Source organism: Molothrus ater, chromosome Z (assembly GCF_012460135.2).
Source record: "Molothrus ater isolate BHLD 08-10-18 breed brown headed cowbird chromosome Z, BPBGC_Mater_1.1, whole genome shotgun sequence".
Lineage (NCBI taxonomy): Eukaryota > Metazoa > Chordata > Aves > Passeriformes > Icteridae > Molothrus > Molothrus ater.
The window spans coordinates 63,577,303-63,596,182 of NC_050511.2; the positions used below are offsets into that span (position 1 = coordinate 63,577,303).

Here is an 18,880-nt window from a genome sequence, read left to right on the forward strand (position 1 = left end):
ACTTACCTCACTGTGGGCAGTTCCACTGATAGACCAGCTGGCTGTGTTTGTATTAAAAAATATTTCACTTGTGTACAGGTGCCAAGGCAGGAAAGAAAAAAAACAAATCAAACCAAAACAATGGCAAAAACAGCAGTAACAACAACAACAAGGTAGCAAGACCACAACCAGATTATCCAGTTAGCTTTAAATAATGTTATAAATTCACTCCAATTCTTGATAACTGTTTGTGGGGTGAAAGGTTTTTTGTGGCATGTATTCTGAGCTGTAATTATCCAGTGAAATCCAGTAAAATTTTTCCTTATGTCTGACAGCCCTAAAATTGCAATGTTTTATCTGTTCATCATCTTGAAGCAGTTCTTATAGGATCTGAATGTGGGGTGAAGGACTCAATTATTGTCTAATAAATATTTCAAAAGTATAATTGCTGTTATAAAATAGCAGTTCATATAAGTAATAACATGAGTGAAAATTCAATTGCTTCCCATATAAACTGCTCTCACTGTGGAATTACATCCTGTACTTGTAATAACATGAATCTGTTTTGTTGGAGAAGCTGGTAGAACTAGAAACAGACTGGTGCCTAAATGATAATGAGTAGAATAAGATTCCTTGAAGCTACCAGTTCATTTCTTAGCAGTGATTACTTGATCATTTTTCTCCTGAAGACTGATGATAGCAACACAGTTGCTGCTGCACATTTAATTTGTTGTGCTTGTGCCTTCAAAACTCACACACTTCACAGGAAAAGCCTGTATTTCCCAGGAATGTGAGACTTGCTGTAGGGAGCTGAGTCACACTCTTGCCTCTCCTCTCCTCTCCTCTCCTCTCCTCTCCTCTCCTCTCCTCTCCTCTCCTCTCCTCTCCTCGGGCAGATTCTGTTACTCATCACCACAAGGTAGTCAGGCTTCAGTGTTTTACCAGAAAAACTTCTGAGCATTAGGTAATAGGGCATTGCTGTCCAATATTCTATTCTTAGCTATAATCTTCCCCTCTGTGCAAATAAGAGTGATTATGTTGTTGTCAGTTCCAAATCACTTGTCCTGTTAAAAAAATAACTAGCAGTAGTAGAAGATGATATTTACCTCGTCAGAAATCTTGGGAATTGTTTGTGTGCCTATTAACTATGGCAGTGTGACTAGTAATACTTGAGCATGAATTGCACTATCTGGAAGAGAGTTAAGAGGCCTGTAAGGAAAAAGAGTGTGGAAATTTTTGCCATTTGTTATCTTTTTCATCTCTGATCATTTTTCAATGCTACAGCACTGGCAAAAAACAAAATTATAATCTATCAGACACAGAGAACTATATAAACTTGTTGCTTTTAGTACTTCTTCAATGGTAAGTGGAAGTCCCAGCCTGTCATAGGGATTACAAACAGAGAAAATAATTATAGAAGTTTCTCATGTGCTACAGGCAATTTCATAATGTAAAATTTTCAGACTCTATAAATCCTTCAGAAGACATGTTTTAGAAGTCAGAAAATTGAAGTGGTTAGAAGCCACTGGCATACATCTGTACACAATTCCCTAAAAATTGAAAATATTTAAAATATTTAAAATATTTAAAAATGTGGCAGATCAATCGTCTAAAAAAGACATACTAAAACTTAAATTAAATTAAATTAAAAATACTGAATCTTACATTCAGCTATTACATATTTCTTTTAATCTAGCTTTTTATTTATATATTATGATAGCAGCTGAAAACTAACTTTAGAATCCATCATTTCAATCCTTGAGCTATGAAAGCAGACTACCCAAAACACAATCACAGTAATGGAGCAATCTTAGTGCGTGTACCCTGTTGCAGGCAGTATTCGGCTACTTCAGTGTTTCTCCTCATTGCAGTGTTCAGGAATATTTAACTCAATATTATATATATTCAATGAAATAGCTGATATTTCTTTTTTTCTGCAAATTGGAGCTAAATATTAATCAGAGAACAAAGAAACTATCTCCTTAGATCAACATAGGACTAGGTAGTGCAAATCTGGGGCAAACTCGAGGAAGAAATACAGCAGAGCCTCTCTTCTGTGGCACATTTCCTGCTTTCTTTACTTCATTTATGCCACCTGTGATGGCCCTGACTGTGGCACAACTGGGGACAACATCATGTGACATCTGCTTTAAGTGTTATTCATTCATAATAACCTAATTAGAAGCTTTGGAAGCAAAGAGGCAGTAAATCATAGTAGCATTTATTAAATAAGCCTCCTGTCCCTGGAATGAGGCACACCCAAGCCCCTTCTGCACTACACAAATGATGCCCCTGGTTTAATCCACTGTATCAGTTCCCTGAGGGCATAGCTTTTTTTTTTTTTTTTTTTTTTTGGTAAAACCTCTTTTAGCAGGATTTTGAAGCAGATGAGGTGGTGTACAGTGCCTTTGGGGTTTGAGATGCATTTTTTTCCAAGTGGTTTGGTAACCTGACCTGGTTAGCTGAACATCCACTGCTTTGTAGTAACGTACCTATTTAATTCTTCCCTTTCTAAAGGGTGGAGAACATGGCCATGCGGCTGGAAGAAGTAAACGAGAGAGAGCACTGCATGAAGGCCTCTTTGCAGACTGTTGACATCAGGCTTGCTCAGCTGGAAGACATGATGGGACGAATGGTGACTGCCTTGGAAAAGATGGCTGGCATTGAGAGAGGCGAGACAACTAAGATCCGATCCAGGACCTCATCTGACTGTACTGATGCAGCCTACATTGTGAGGCAGAGCAGCTTCAACAGTCAGGAAGGAAATGCCTACAAGCTTCAAGAGAGCATTGATCCCGCAGGAGAGGAGTCCATGTCTCCAACGTCACCTACGATCACACCTCGCTTGCGAAGCCATTCCTTCTACTCAACAAATATAAAGGACAAGTGTGGGTTGGAAAAGCTGGAAAGCATTTTTAAGGAAAGATCTCCAAGCCTGCATCGGGCAATCAGTTCCCACTCAATAGCAAAAGAAGGAAAGGCTCCTTTACCCCCTACTAGCACTTTGTCAATCGCCCCAGATTCCAGAAGACCTTCATCTTGTATAGACATCTATGTTTCTGCCATGGATGAGATGAATTCTGACACAGAACCTCTCGAGAGCTCCATAAATATTCTTGGTCCTGAAGATGCAGCTCTGCCAGCTCACATAGCCTCTTCCCTTTTAACTAATAGTGCATACATCAGCAGTACAGCTCCTGAAAAGATCTCTGGCAGGAGTCTTGATTATGAGGAAACTTCTGGAATAGAAACGAGAGCATTTTCTTCAGACTATTCACAAATCACAGACTGCCAAATCCCATGGGATTCAGACCCTCCCTTGTATCATACCTTAGAGCGATCAAAAAGCAGTCGTTACCTGGCTACTACTCCATTTATTCTGGAGGAAACACCAATTGTGAAATCTCACAGCTTCATGTTCTCTCCTTCTCGAAGCTACTTCAGCAGCCTTGGCGTCCCAGTCAAAACAGCAGAGTACACAAGTATTACAGATTGCATAGACACAAGGTGTGTGAGCGCTCCCCAGGCCATTGCAGAGAGGGCCAGTTTCCCTGGAAGCCTCCGGGGCAAAGTGGAAGACTTGGGAGGCTGCCACCCAGAGAGAGAAGCTGAACTAACCCACCCAAGCTCTGATCATGAGGATATCGAGGTCAAAGACAAGAAGGGAATCCCCTTATCTCCTCAAGACAGCAGTGCTACAACAACTCTGCCCAACAGCATCCCGCTCCCAAAGATAGAGCGAGCCAACAGCTACTCTGCAGAAGAGTCCAGTGTGTTGTATGTGCAGCACACACGGAAGAGCTACTCCATCAGTGACAAACTTGACAGGCAGCGAAACACAGCCGGCCCACGGAACCCCTTGGAGGGGAGCAAGTCCTCGAGGCCAGAGAGCAGAGGGGACAACCTGTCCATGAGGAGACTGTCAAGAACTGGAGCCTTCTGCAGCTTTGAAAGCAAGCACAGCTAGACTTATACAAAGCTCACCAGCAGTCGAAGGGTCCTCTGCTTTTCAGTCTGTTTTTCTTAGCGGAATTTTTTAAAAACCCTCACATCACCCCATGTGGAGTCCAATTGGCATTAGCCACGGGTCAAGGGAGCACATTTTCAATCTCAGCATCACCACTGACGTGCTCCATCGTGACCCAATTGACATTTGCACTTAAGAAAAAAGGGAGGGATGAAAGCTTTACAAAACCTTCAGTAAACAAGAGGAATAAACAAGACCCCTTAATGAAGTCAGAAGACTTAGATTAATAGCTCCAGATATCTGCCTTTTATTAGAGGGTATCCTAAGACCTTTTATCATTATTCAAGTTTTTAAGATGCAGGAATTAACTGGCAAAAAAGAGATGTACAAATTAGATGTTCGAAACTTCAATCACAACTTCTTTTTCATCTATGTCACCATTGTGATGACTGGTGAAAGCATTTGTTATTTCTGTAGGAACTGGCAGCAAAAAACCCTATAGTCTCCCAAGTCCCTTGCATCCCATATTTGTGGAAATGAAGAAAGATGAACACAACAACAACTATAAATGTTCACTTGTCTCCTTTTGTATCAACTTCTAGTGCCACAGAAAGTTTATATTTTCAAGAGTGGAAAGGGAAGTGAAATGCCTTTTTTACTGCAACTTAAATGGAAGAATTTATGTTAAAATGTCAGGTGATTTCCTGTGTAAAACAGGCATTCTAGATTCTAGCACAGGTGAGCAAGCTCAGGATGAATGTAATTAAGTGGAATAGTATATATTTATTTTTTTACCACATTTGTCATCAGTATGTTGTCTCACTAAATCAAAGGATATAATGAAACAGTAAGAATAAGATGATCAGAGCAGAGCATAGTAATAGTGTCCAGTTCTCATGGCTCAGTTGAATTATATATATAAATTGGGGAGATTTATCCACCATGCTGCTACCAGGTTCTTCTTGCTGTTTCATTTGAGCTGCCGATTCTTCACATCATTCCCCCACCTATAAAATTCACACCTTTTCCCCCTTTTTTTTCATGTGAACATAGCTGTATTTGGACTTTTTAAATTATACAGGATTTATCAAGAAGTCTGAATCCAGATTCATGTAATTAGACTGAAGCTGCTTAAAGGGAAGTATTTTTGGCAGAGCACTGGAAAACACTAGAATTTCTATATGCTTCTAAGGTAAGTAAAAGAACCAAAGTGAAACTGCAAGTGTCTGTAAGCAGCAAAAGCCATCAGTTGTGAGTAGGCATCCACCGTTCATCAGCCCAGCACACAGTGAGCGCTGTCAGTGGGAAAGCATGTCTGCAGGGTAGTGCTGGTATGGGCTTTGGGTCAAGACAAGTGTAACTCCACTGACTCCACCCACATTCCGAGGGCCCACATTGTCAGCAAGAGTTTCAAACTTCTCACGAGGCAGTGTCCGGTGGTCACAGGTGGAAGGGAAAACAGAAGACTGGAGAAGGGTGGAGAAGCATAAGCTGCAACTGGAAAAACAATTCACATTCCTTTATGATGGCACAACTTTTAAACTTTTGAAAAGTTGACACTAGTGCTATCAGAAGTTAAAATATCTCAACAGTTACCAATATCTATGTGGAAGCAGCTCCTTTTTGTTATTAAAAATTAATATTTGTGAGTGGGGAACATATTTCACATTATTTAAATTGAATTAGGCAGCTTTGAGAATACAAGCTGATATTTTCTCACTGAGTCCTCACCCTGGGAGACTCTGAGCACCATCTGAGAGTTAAGTCCAAAAGACGACTAATCCAGACAGAAAAATAATCATCAGCCTCAAGAAAAGAGTCAAAGAAGGTGAAAACATTTAGTTAACAAGTCACTGCGTTGGAAGTTCAGGAAACAAGGAAATGCAGCAAGGGGATGTTAAGAACAATGTGTTTCACACTTCCTGCACCAACGTGTTCCTTGCTTTCTTCTGTTTGATCAGGCTTTCAGTGAACTAAACTCCACCAAGACACCGTGTTTATGCAATTGCCTTGCAGGCCATGTGCAGCATTACAGTCACATGGTGATACCAAGAAAGGTCAGAAACCTTTCTGTGCATTATGAAGCATGCTTGTGGCAGGCTGATTGTTGAACAATAGCAAAATGCCCAAGGGCAAAGGAACTTGTGTTTAACAATATGCTTCAAATGTGCCAACCTTCTGTTAGCAGCCTTTTCCTAAGGCTTCTCCAAATCTATCTATATACGGAGAGTAGAGGGGGATATTCTTACTTCGTTTTCTTTGTTACTTTTATGAATGTCTGCTAAAACTGTTGTGGACTCTTTCATCTTCATTGTATTACTGGTCTACTCAAGAGGAATTTCAGATTCATTAGAAATTCCTCGACAGTGCTTAGTGAATTAGGGATAGGGCTCTCCTCTGGGGTAGATTCCATTGGTTACTTTGTCAGGGTAAAGAAATTTGCCAAGCCTAGAAGCTGTATAAATATTTAGGATACAGCACCTTATTGATCTGGAGCACACATTCCAGGCAAAATGAAACAGAACACTTTATTTACCTCTTAAAATTTGCCATTATATATAAAATATAAATTCAGATGTTAAAAGTGTGATTGCAAGAGGTCAGAGCACTACTTTTCCTGAATGTTTCCCATTTATTCTACAATGTGATGTCTATAGAATATATTATGATGGATGTTAGATTATTTTATTTTCACCTGGGTTTTACACGTTGCATCAAACAGCTCCTTTTTGAATTTGATGATAAAACATTCCCATTTCTTGCGATGGGACCAGACTTCCCATTCTCAATATTATGACCACTTAGTGAGATAGAAGTCTCATCATCCATCATTATGTAGCTATAGCATGTGCCATATGATGTATTCTGTATCAAAGGATAGCTTATGAAATAGAAGCAGATGTAGTTGTGACATGTGGTAATATTAGTGAACGTTACAGGACAGTTTTAATATCTCATTACATGGTCTTGTTTGTAAATCTGTAACATTCAATAAAATAGCACATGTTGCATCAAACATTAAGTTCCACTATCCAAGTATTAGCTTACGTATGGAATATGCATTTCTGGTCACGGTGTGTAAGTTTGGTATGTTTCGCACATTTCTTTGTATAGCTCCACTTTAACGTCTGTATGGGCTGATGTATAAACCTCTAACAAGCCACTGTGGGCTGCGACAAATGAGTTGTGACAGTGTGAAAGACAAACTGGCATGTTATGCAAAAGATTATAAGATATATGAACTTTAATAATATTTTAAAACTCAACTGAGCTTAGCTGTTTGTTTACATATGCTGGTTGACTGAGGAAGCAATGTGCAGTATTTTATAAATATTTTCCTATAGTAATCCATTCTGTTGTTTCCAGTTTAAGTGATTCTATTCTATAGTTGGGGTATACACTTGTCCTAGGTATTGTATTATAGCACATTATTCTTTCACAATAACAATGTGATATGACTGAAGTAGTTTCTCTTTCCTAAAGTCCAGTCTTTTTTTGTGTCAAAGAAAATGCATGCATTGTTCCATGAGTTTCTTTGGACTGCTAGGAGACTTAACATTTTGCTATTGCCTGCCTGTAAAGATGAATCCAGTTAGGAATGAATTCAAACTTTTGGATGTTTACATTATTTCCATTATTTTTGACCTTTAGCAAAGTAAGTGATTTTTTTATTATTTTTAAAAGACAACTGTATTTTATGAAATTTGAATACTCAACACAAAATGCGAACCTACAGCAGTGCTCAGACATTTGGCTCTCTCTTTTTTTTGGAAGAGATCAGGTGCTACACTATTTTCTTAGCACAAGTGCCAGTTAACAAATGGCAGTGAGGGGATAATTTGAAAATACAATGAAAAACCAAAACATCCATTCATCTACATAAGGAAATCCCTCTGGATTCCAGACATGGATTACTTTTTTTTTTTTTTTTTAATTTTCCATTTATAGATTTTTTGGTAAAAAATACCAACAAAACCGATTTGTACCTTTTGCGGAAAGGATAGCCTTTTGTCAGGGGATAAATATCTTAGTTAGGTATATTTTTTGTATGAGAAGAAAACGATTTGTTTCTTAGAAACTGTCAGTGCATGGAAAATGCAACTATGTGAATAACTGCTCAAAAAAAAAAAGTGCTGGTAGCAGCACACAGCCTTAGTCCAATGACTGCAGTGGGCATAAGCCAGTATCTGTCCTGAGAGCAGACATCATCAGAGGTATTAGAGTGAGCCAGTGAAACAAAATTCCCTGTAAACTCGTGGTGCAGGTTTTCAAAACAAGCATAAATGTCTTATGACATTGCTCAGGTTAAAAAGTGAAGTGGATCTGATAATCATCCAAAGGGAAAGTGTGAGAGGGTTTTTCCTGGATTTCTCTTGGAACACTTAAGTAGTTGTGATGTCTTTCCCTGATTTAAAATGATAATTTATTTGCATTTTTTGCACAAATATGCATATTTGGTTCAACAAAGGCCACATTTTCAGTTCTGTCAAGAGATACTAGATATAGACCATCTTCTTCAAAACAAATGGGTAAGATTCCTAGCATGAATTTTCCCTTCAACCACCTTAGATAAAATCACAGTCCAAACTGGGACGAGAAGTGAAATATTGGGGGTGTCTGCTTACCTAGTGAAACCATTCACTACTGTAAATGGAATTCACTGTCCTTGCCACACATTGGCATAGGAGCAGTAGTATTGGATACAGAGGGACTTTGTTTCTGCACCCAGCTTTTTAGCCAGTCATACATTTCATACAGAACTCTACAGGTCACACAGGCTTCTTGTCTCCATGATGGACTACAATTATGGTCTTACTAATGCTGGTGCAAATCTGCAGAAAATCCACTGATTTCAGTGGCATACTCTGACTTCTGTCAGGAGATGGATTTATTCTGCATTTCTAACTCAATATTACTTTGAGTCATGGCATGGATTACACTATATCATCTTAAAGCTGGAGGTCTAATGATGGAGCCATTGAGCCAGTCTGGTTGTGAAACAGTCTCTGACCTTTTAATTTTTGCTGTATGCTTTCAGATCATTCATAGAGCCACACAATACTTACTTCAAAAGGCTGTTAGGTAAAAACACTTGATTATTAAATTGCTGCTGTTTCTGCTGCAGGGAAGTGATAACTCTTGTTTATTTTAATATCTAGGAGGGAGGGGGAAGGGAAAGAAGAGGGAGTTGGATGTGAAATACCAGTTTTATGCCTGAACAAGAGTAAATTGTATTAAAGTTTTATCTTTTTTCCACCTCTGCAGTTGTTGTACATGACGAGAGTCTATTTGCTGCTACTGCTGTCTGGAACAGTGTTTGCAATATTCTATACTAATAGCTATTTAATCATTTATTATTTGGGCTATCATTTGTAAGTGTAAAACAATCATTTATAAAGGGATAAAAATTACTAAAATGTTATTTTAAACAAACTCCTACTAATACAAAGCTTTTCAAGTATGATTTGTCTAAATGTACATAACTAGGGAAACGGTCCTTTCCAAAGGTCTACTGGATTCACAATGCACTTTTAGACTGTGTTTAGATGCATAATAAAAAGCAGAAGTTGGCAATTACTACAGTAGAACTTTCTGAAATTTCTGTAACAATTGTTTTGCAATAAAAAAAGATATGTAGATCAAAACATCTGTTCTTGCTGGAGCATTTATGTTCATTTGCTTTCAAGGCAGTAAAGTAGTGATGCAGCGGTAGCTGCTTTTCTCTAAGATCTCTCACTGTTCTAACTTTACAGACTTACAGGAAACCAAAATATTACTATGTTGCACACAGGCCTTTTGAATATTGCAAATTATTTCCGCCTCTTAGATCAGATTTCATTCAAAGTGTCCCTTATTCTGGCAAATATCAGAACGAAGAAAGAAGTACTTCTCAGTGGGTTTATTTAAAATGAGGGAATAATTTCTTTGCTTTGTCACTACCATTCCAGCAAAGGAGGAACAAAAGCATTGATTGCAGATCCTCTCTATGTTGCATCCACATAGCCTGGAAGAATTGTGCTCCTTTGTATGGCAACTGGGTGGTATTGCCTACTCTTGCAGCCAGAGAAGCTCCATGAAAAACAAAGGACACCAAGTAATCCACTAGTACCCACGGCTGACTCTGAACTGGCATCTCACCTCCTCAAAAAGAAATCATTGTCTCCCTCTTCATGCAGCTACAGCCAGCTCTGATACATCCTCACAAAAATGCTAAAAAACCACTGCTGACACAAAATCTGTCAAAGTCAGAATCTTCTACCTCTACAAATGAGCCTTCATGGAGATAATATTATGTTTTAGCCAAAGAAAAAAGAAGCACAGGAAAACAAACATCCAGTTGAATCAGAAAGATATCAGATACTCAAAACAGTTCTGCATACATCAGTTGTACTTCAGGAGAGGAATGGTTCAGAGAATTGCTCTTTATTTCAGGTATCTAAGAAGGAAATGCTAAACTTTCTGATCAGATTTAATTTCATCCTTTCTCAGGGACTGCCATTCAGTGAAGACTGGGAGCCTTGAAGTTTTCCAAAACAAAAACTAAACCTATGCCAAAGAGTTGTCATTATACTACTCTCCAGGTAACACTGTATCTCTAGTCTCCCTGGGATTTTGATTTTCACAGTAACAAATTTCACCTAAATTCAGCCAATTAGTAAGGAGAAAAAAAAACAACAACAAAAAAAAAAAAAAAAAAAAAAAAAAAAAAAAAAAACGAAAAAACAAAAAAAAAACCACCCAAAAAACCATCAGTAGCCTTGATTTTCACTCCCATGAGCTGTTATCTTGTAGCCTTTAGGGCAGAGATCTAGTCTCTTAATGTCATTAGTACGCAATGGAAAAGAACTTCATTTAACTTACACCATGATTCATTATCCTCATGACTGAGTGCAGCACAAGCTTAGACTTACACCAGCCCTCACTGATTTTGCATTCAGAGCTCGAATTTACCATATTACACTTCTGGAACAACAAAAAAATATAAGTTCACATGATTCCATTTTGAAATTTTCAAATAACTGATTGTGGTCATAAATACAGTATATTTGGATTATACTTTTGGGAGGCAATAATGACAAGCATTATCTCAGAGAGGGTTGTTTATGTGAAATAATAATAGCAGTCCGTGAACAGTTACAGACATCACGCCTCACATGATACAGGCTGCTGTTGCAGAGAACTGTAGGTGAAACTGCCTTTGCCTTTGCTAGTCTGGATTCCAAACCAGGAAGTTTGACACCTGTGGCAAGACTGCTCTGCTTGTACCACCTTCTAAAACTTAAAACTTTTTAGCTACACCTTTCCCCAGTCAAACATGTAGCCAAAGGTTCAATAGCCACATGGACACCACAGAATCAGTCTCTAGAGATAATAGCTATCCTCACAAAATATACCAGGGGTTTTTTTGTTCATAGCATGCAAGATGAGAATTTTCTTAAGAAGCTTTGGAAAATAACATATCAAGGCTCTAAGGACATTAGAGAAAATGTTAACACACAATCTTTTTCTTTATTTGAAAGACAAAAAAAAATCAACTATCAATGCAGCATTTTGCTGGTCACTAATTAAAATCTTGAAACTAAAAAACCACATCTTTAGCAGTTAATAAATCTTCTGAAAGTAACAGTAAAAACACTAAATCTGACTGAAGAATTACATTCTGCAAAAACTCCTTAGAAATATTAGTCACAGGTCTGAATTATAACCCACAAGTGCTGAACCACAGCAACTGCACTGTAATTTCTGGAGGAGGGGAGCAGATGAGGGGTGTGTGCACATGATGAACAGGGAAAACAGTCTCAAAGGAACATACGAACAATGAACTCTAAAATTCACATCACTCTCACACTATATGGCAAAGTTCACCTTTTTTTTCCCTGAGTGGACATCTGGGGAGCAAACTTGTCAATTGTCAATAGTGTAAGTTTACGATTAATCCATTTCAACTGTGCTATTTATTTTGCTAAGACTATAGCATTCCCTCAGAGAATCATAACTTAGACAAACAACTTGCAGCAACAAAGGCTAATCTGTGCTTCATGTAGAATAAATAGTCCACATCTCAGAGGATCTGATGAGTGGTTTTTGGTGAGTGTCTAAAAGGACATTCTGTGTCTTTGCTCCAGTCTTATCTGAGGGGTTGTGACTAGCTGCCCTGTTTCAAGAAAGGACCAAAGTTTCAGAAAACGTAGCCTGGTCCTCAGCTCCCCATGGATTGTTTTCTCCCTGAAACATTTTGGCTTCCTACCCAGAACAGATTGCCTGTGTTCCCACCCCAGTTCAGCTAAATCAGAGAGGAACTGCAGCCACAGCAGGAAGTACAGAGCAATGCAGGGACATTCCCTTTCCTCCCTGTGCAGTCACACCTAGGGACTACACTGCTACTGCAGTAATTTAAATATTTATCTGAAATTTTGTGTACTTTTTTACATTCTTAATAAGTCTATAAAATAAACTAGGCCTACTTTAGGATTATGTTAGGTGAGTCATAGTCCATCTCTTCTAAAATGTCTGACTATTTTCAGACAATACCTCACTATGGATGTTTACAGCAAAACAAGTTCCCTTAACAGTAGCTGATCCTACTCACCTCACAGCAACTCCAAAGTCTCAGAGTGCTGTTCTAGCCATTGGATAAATTAAGCTGTCTTACGCAACTGTACAATGCATGCTTCTGTTTCCCTGCACCAGCATCAGGGATGGGTGCAAGCCATCCCCTTGGGGGATGGATGGATCCACTGGGTCTATTAGCTTCAGCATTATGTGGGCAGGAGAAAATGTCACAGCAGATCAAGGATTTTTTAGCTTCAGAAGAAGGTGCACAAAATAAATATATATTAAAATCTGTTAATCAGGAAAGGATGAATACTGACACAAGTTGCTATTCTGTGGAAGTTTAACACTGGAATTCAATTCAGGATTTTTAAAATTGCATATTACAATGAAATACAAAATAATGCACAGTATACATTATTTGTTAAAACTGCTCTGAAATGTACAAGAACGGGCCAAGAATTTCATCTTTACTAAGAGAGAAGCATTCAATAACTGCACTGTTCTGTTCAGGTGCAATCAAAATATTCTAATATTTTACAGAATGAATAGTTTTAAATTGCTAACATGTTTTAATAGAAGTTACAACCTGAGGTAATTGGGAAAAACCACTCATTCTTTGCCCTTGGATGCTAAGTACAGGAATTAGCAAGGTATTTGAACCGGGGAGGATTGGCCAAATGTGGTGCCATATGTGCTCTCGTTCACACACCCCTGTGTCTGTGGGACTCCCCCCCCGCTAAGGGTGCATTCAGAGCTGATGGCTGTGCCTCCAAACCGTGCTCTAAAAGGGCAGGATAACCCGACAGGATACTGCACACCAACCAGAATGTCACTGTCATACTGACTAGATCTTAGGGTCCCAGTTCTGTTTTGGTAGCATGGCACAATGGGTACTGCCATTTCCGAATTTCAGTACCAGCCAGGCTTGGCAGGGGCGTGTCAGTGAGCAGTACCCAAACCTAAAGACATTCAAGAAGAAAGAGCCTGTCAAAAGCTGGTTGAAGGGAAAACATGAGGAAAACACGTGTTATATAGGGTAAGGAAACACGTGATTTCAAACTGATTTCCACAGTTATCGGACCTCCCTCAGAGGCAAGGGAGAGGCTCAGCCCTTCAGGCAGCAGTGCAGGGGCTGCACCCCACGCTCAGGGCTCTGCCGCAGCCTGAGCCGCTCCCGTGCTGCCCTGCACGCTCCGGCTCTCCCCTGCACGTCCTCACACCGTTCTGCCGACACAGTTTTGCCATTTTTAGCAAAGTGAGTGGCCGCTGGATGTCACTGTTTGGTCTCCAACAGACAGACACACGGACGTTTTTCTCTGTCTCGAAATACAAGAGGTGGCATCCTTAAGGACAAAACCGAAGAAACAAACCAAATCAATCCAGCCACAAAGACAGAGCTCACCGGTACATCCCAGGACAGCTGGTTGTGGCACTCCGTCCTGGAAGAGCAGGTGATCCAGGAGCTCTGGGGACAAGCGGGGGCCCTGCTAAAAGAGAGGCGACACTGCAAGGCTGGGATTGCTGGCTGAAGCACGGGGATCCTCGGCTGAGGCACTCCATCAGTTTCAGGTCTGTGAACTTTGTACACTTAGTTCACTCAGAGAAACAATGAAGACTCCTTCACATGTGCAGCACTGGGAGATGGCAGATCACTTTGGCACTGGCCGTGCAAGGTAGAAGCACAACATTGCTCCCTCCAGTTCTTTCCCAGATTATCTCCTCTGACAGAAATCTGTGGGCAGATACTCATGTTTCCAATTTGCTGGTTATTCTCCCTGCTTGAAAGCTGCAGTTGCAGAGTGCTCAAAGTCTGCAAGGGCTGGATTGAAGCAGGTCCTGCAACCTGGATTTGTTGCTCTGGCCTGTGAGGTGTAAAAGTTTCACACAATCCTTCACGAGTCAAGCCACAGCACCTTCCCCTGCAAAGGCCTGCCCTGGCTTTAAACCTGCCCGGGCTTTAAACCAGGCCTGGACACAGAAAGGCTGAATAGAGAAAGCTTGTCTCTGTGAAAACCTTTTTCCCTCAAGGAACTTCCAGACATCTGCTGAGACAGGGAGCCACAGAAAAGGCTGTACTGACCATGTGCTGAGCACCTGGCATCTCTCTTGCACTGGGGAGTGTTGAGGAACCCAGTCCTTGGCGCTTGTTATTCAGAAAAAAAAAGCCTTGAAAGACAAAGAGATATGATAACATTGTCCTTCTCATTTTCTGAATTTCTGACACCATTTTCTTGTGTGCCATGAGGCTGAGCACTCGGCATGGATGGGAGTCAGTGGGAGCTGCCTTCTGAGCCACTCAGCAGGACTAGAAAGATCTCACGAGCTTATGCAGGGAGAACATGAGAAGGGACAAATCCCAATTAGAACTGGATGTGGGGAGAAAAGTGAGGACAAAGGAGGAGGAAAGGGCTGAAGTACTGAGTTCCTTCTTTGCCTCTCAGTCTTGAAACACGACCAAGCTGTTCTCTGGGTACCCAGGACGTGGTGCTGGAGGACAGGGATGGGGAGTGGGAGAAAGCTCCCAAGCTCCGAGGTGAAACAATTACAGCCACACCAATTAGACACTCACAAGCCTGTGGGGCCAGAGGGAATTCACACAAAGGTGCTGTGGGAAGTGGCAGAAATGTTCTCCAAACCACCTGCCATCATTTCCCAGCAGTCCTGGCTAACTGGAGAGGTGCCAGGTGAGTGGAAGTTAGCAAAAGGGATGCCCTTGACGTGGGCACTAGGGAGGTCAGGGAGCAGATCCTTTTCAGAGCCATGACACGGCACGTGCAGAACAAGCAGGGGGTCAGGGCCAGCCTGCATGGCTTCCTGAAGAGCAGGTGCTGCTTGGCCAGCCTGATCTCCTTTTAGGAGCAGGTGACCTCATCCAGTGGATGAGGAGCAGACTGTGGGTGTTGACTAACTGGATTTGAGAAACATCTTTGACACTGTTTCCTACAGGATTCTCTGGGAGAAAGTGGCTGGTGTGGCTTGGAGGGATGGCACTGCTCATGGAGTTAAAAACTGGCTGGTTGGCCAGGAGCTGCATGCAGCTGGCAGCCAGGCTGCAGTGGTGTTCCCCAGGCTCAGTCCTGGGGCCAGTCCTGCCCAGCAGCTGCGTCGATGGACTGGATGAAGGGATGGATGCCCCTCAGTGAGTTTGCAGTGACACCAAGTTGGGCAGGAGTGCTGATCTGCAGGACAGCAGGAAGGATCTACAGAGGGCCCTGGACACACTGGATTGATGGGAGGAGGTCGGTGGTGTGAGGTCAATGAGGCCAAGTGCCAGGTCCTGTGCTTGGGTCACAACAGTCCCTGCAGAATTCCATGGGCTGGGGCAGAGTGGCTGGGAAGCTGCCCCGTAGGAAAGGCCCTGGGGGTGTTGGCCCACAAGTGGCTGGACCCAAGCCAGCGTGTGCCCAGGCGGGCAAAAAGGCCACTGGCATCCTGCCCTGGATCAGCAGTGGTGTGGGCAGCAGGTCCAGGGCAGGATTTTTCCCCCCTGTGCCTGCACTGGTGAGGCAGCGCCAGGAATCCGGCCCTGGGCTTTGGGGCCCTCAGCACAAGGCACTGAGGGCTGCAGTAATTCCAGAGAGGGGCCCCAAAGCTGGGGAAGGGTCTGAAGCACAAGACTCATGAGGAATGGCTGAGGGAGCTGTGGGTGTTTAGCCTGGAGCAAAGGAGGCTCAGAGGGGCCTTATCACTCTCTAGAGCTGCCCTAGGGGAGGTTGTGGTGAGGTGGGGGCTGGTCTCTTCCTCCAGGGAACAGGTGAGGAACAGGTGACAGGACAAGAGCAAAAGGCCTCAGACTGTGCTGGGGGAGCTTCATCTTGGCTATGAAGAAAACTGAATTTTCACTGAATGCTTTCTCAAGCCTTGGAACAGGCTGTGCATGAACACTGGAGTCACCATGCCTGGAGGTACAGTATAGGAAAGCTGTTTGGATGTGGCATTTAGGGACCTGTTTACTGATGCACTTGAGAGAGTTAGGTTCATGTTGGACTCCATGATCTTTGTGGTTATTTCCAACCAAAACGACTCCATGATTCTAAAGCAGTATTCAGAAGCATACTACTTCAGGAAGTTACTTGGGCTTTTGTGGCTCTTGTCCCTTGAACCTGAGCAGCATCCTGAGTAAACAAGAGCTTTGCTCTCCATCCTCTGAGCCTGCAGCCAGTTCTGATCAAGCGTGCGTGCAGCTGATTTGGATGAAGGAGTTGATCTTCCTGAAAAATGGTGTTTTCTGTGCTGCAGTTCTACTGGATGGGGCAGTGATGTGACTGAGCTCAGAGACCACAGGGTCTCTGTGGGGGTAGTGGGGAGCAGGATGTTAGATGAACAGACATTCTATCATAAAACTTTCATTTACTATCTTTTGCAATCTTTCCAACTTGGAAGAGGCTTCTCATATAAGTGGGCAGCCTTAAAATAAATATCCCTGGTGGTATTTAAAAGATGTGATGCTGTGGTGGACTTTGTTTATACTTCAACTTACAGATTTAAATATCTTTTACAACTTAAGCAATGCTATGACTCTCTGTGCATTGCCATATAATGCTGAAACTCCTGAGCAAATATATCGCTGATCAGGACCTAAATCTCCCAGCAAAGCATTTTTCCATCTGTCCTTCTGCTCCAATATACAAGAGCTAAGAACCTTCTTTTCACAACATCCATCCAGTACATAGAAAAATGGAGTACAATCCCCCCTCTACATCAGGTTTGTCTAAGAACATCCCTCTCTCACATCTCCCCAGAAAGCATCTCTTCAGTTTCCCATCTGTGAATGTTCTCAGGCAAAGCACTCTCAGTCAGGAAAGTGTTAGAAGATATTCCTGAGCCAAAGGGTCCAAAGTTACCTTACGGCAATTCCCATAGTGCAATTTGAAGGGTTTCAGGCAGAGACGATATCACAAAATGCTGGAAATCTTTCAAAGTTCAGAGTGCATTTTATATGATGTATAAAAAATGAGCATCAATGATATAACCAGCTGCTTTTCCTGCTCCCTGTTTTATCATACATTTTTTGAGTGGGCCTATTTTCAGCCTCCTCATCTTGGAAATCAAAAGAAAAAATATAGGGGGGAAAAAACTGTTTAATGATTCCTTAATGGACTCCATATATTAGCCAAAGCTCCTGGTTACCTGAGAAAATCATGTGTAAAAGGTAATGGATATTTCCTTCCCAAAAGATTTTGGGAATACACAGGCAGTTATAGACTTATGCATTAGGCAACTACTAGGCAGGTTACCAATCTAACTTTTGTAACATAGTTGTTTCAGATAGCCATTATGACAAGTTGTTATGGAGGTCCAGGGCTAAATATCACTCTCCTTCAGTTTCTTGCCATCTTTTCTTTTACAATAGTTCAGGTGGCAAATACTCCTTCAGTATTTGCCACCTGAACTATTGTAAAAGAAAAAGGATTGATTATGGTCAAAGCTGGTATCAAAGATTTTAACACCCTACAACAGCACATCTTCAACCAGTCTAACAATCTGGAATTTGGGTGGGGTATTACTAGTACCTATTTAATGCAGAGAAAACCTTAACTACAAGGGAACTTGACTACTGCATCTACCCAGGTAGCTGAGCAATCACAAGACTCACAGGTTTATTTCTCTCTCTGTGCAACAGAGTACCACCTATAATATATCCACTTCTGCATATAAGTAATAAATTTAAAAAATAATAATAATAAAAAGGAAGACCATCCAGATTGCAAAGGAATACTGAGAATACCGGTTGCTAGTCTATCTGTATGTAACCCCAATACTCAAGTCTAACCAAAGTTCACCTAATTTTACAATAGGAAGTCTCAAAGTTGTAAGTTCCTTTGCTTTGCACTTCCAGCTTTCCTCAAATATAAATTAGTTAAAGCAGGAAACCAAATGACAGAACTCTATCACTGAATACTCTTCACACCTCATGTCTTCCTCCTTTTACTATCAAAATATCAAAAATAGTACTAAATTAACATTCAGAAACATTCAGTAAGCAGCACTTCTTATGCTCCTGTGTACCAGTTTAGCTTCCCATTGTGACCACTAGAACATACACAGATGAATTGAAATGAGATCCAAAGGTGCGTGTCCAGGCTAGGAGCCATACAGCAATATGGATATACAAATATCAAGTAAATCTTGATGAAAGAGAACATCTGGCAGGAACACAGAGATCAAAATCAATATTTTACAATCTAAATAAAACAAAACTTTCAAAAACAAACTCTACACTAAAAACTGTCTTCCCCTAGAAAAAGCAACAATATCTGTGATTTCTGAACAGTGTATCAAAAATGCAAACAGAAGGAGAAATCTAATTTGAAGACCAGTCTTACCTTGTTTAAGCCCAAATTGCTTAACTGCTGCTCCACTGATGAAACGAAGTTT

General features: G+C 41.1%; 1 protein-coding gene across 3 annotated transcripts in view; it reads left to right on the forward strand.

The window, feature by feature from the left end:
- Positions 1–9,591, forward strand: part of TRPM3 (transient receptor potential cation channel subfamily M member 3) — a 385,746-nt gene extending 376,155 nt beyond the window's left edge. For all 3 annotated transcript variants that reach the window (XM_036402688.2, XM_036402689.2, XM_036402690.2), the window contains one exon: positions 2,497–9,591. In XM_036402688.2, coding sequence (XP_036258581.1) covers positions 2,497–3,946 — 1,450 coding nt within the window. In that variant the 3' untranslated portion in view covers positions 3,947–9,591. The remainder of the gene's footprint in view (positions 1–2,496) is intronic.
- The last annotated feature ends 9,289 nt before the right edge of the window (positions 9,592–18,880 follow it).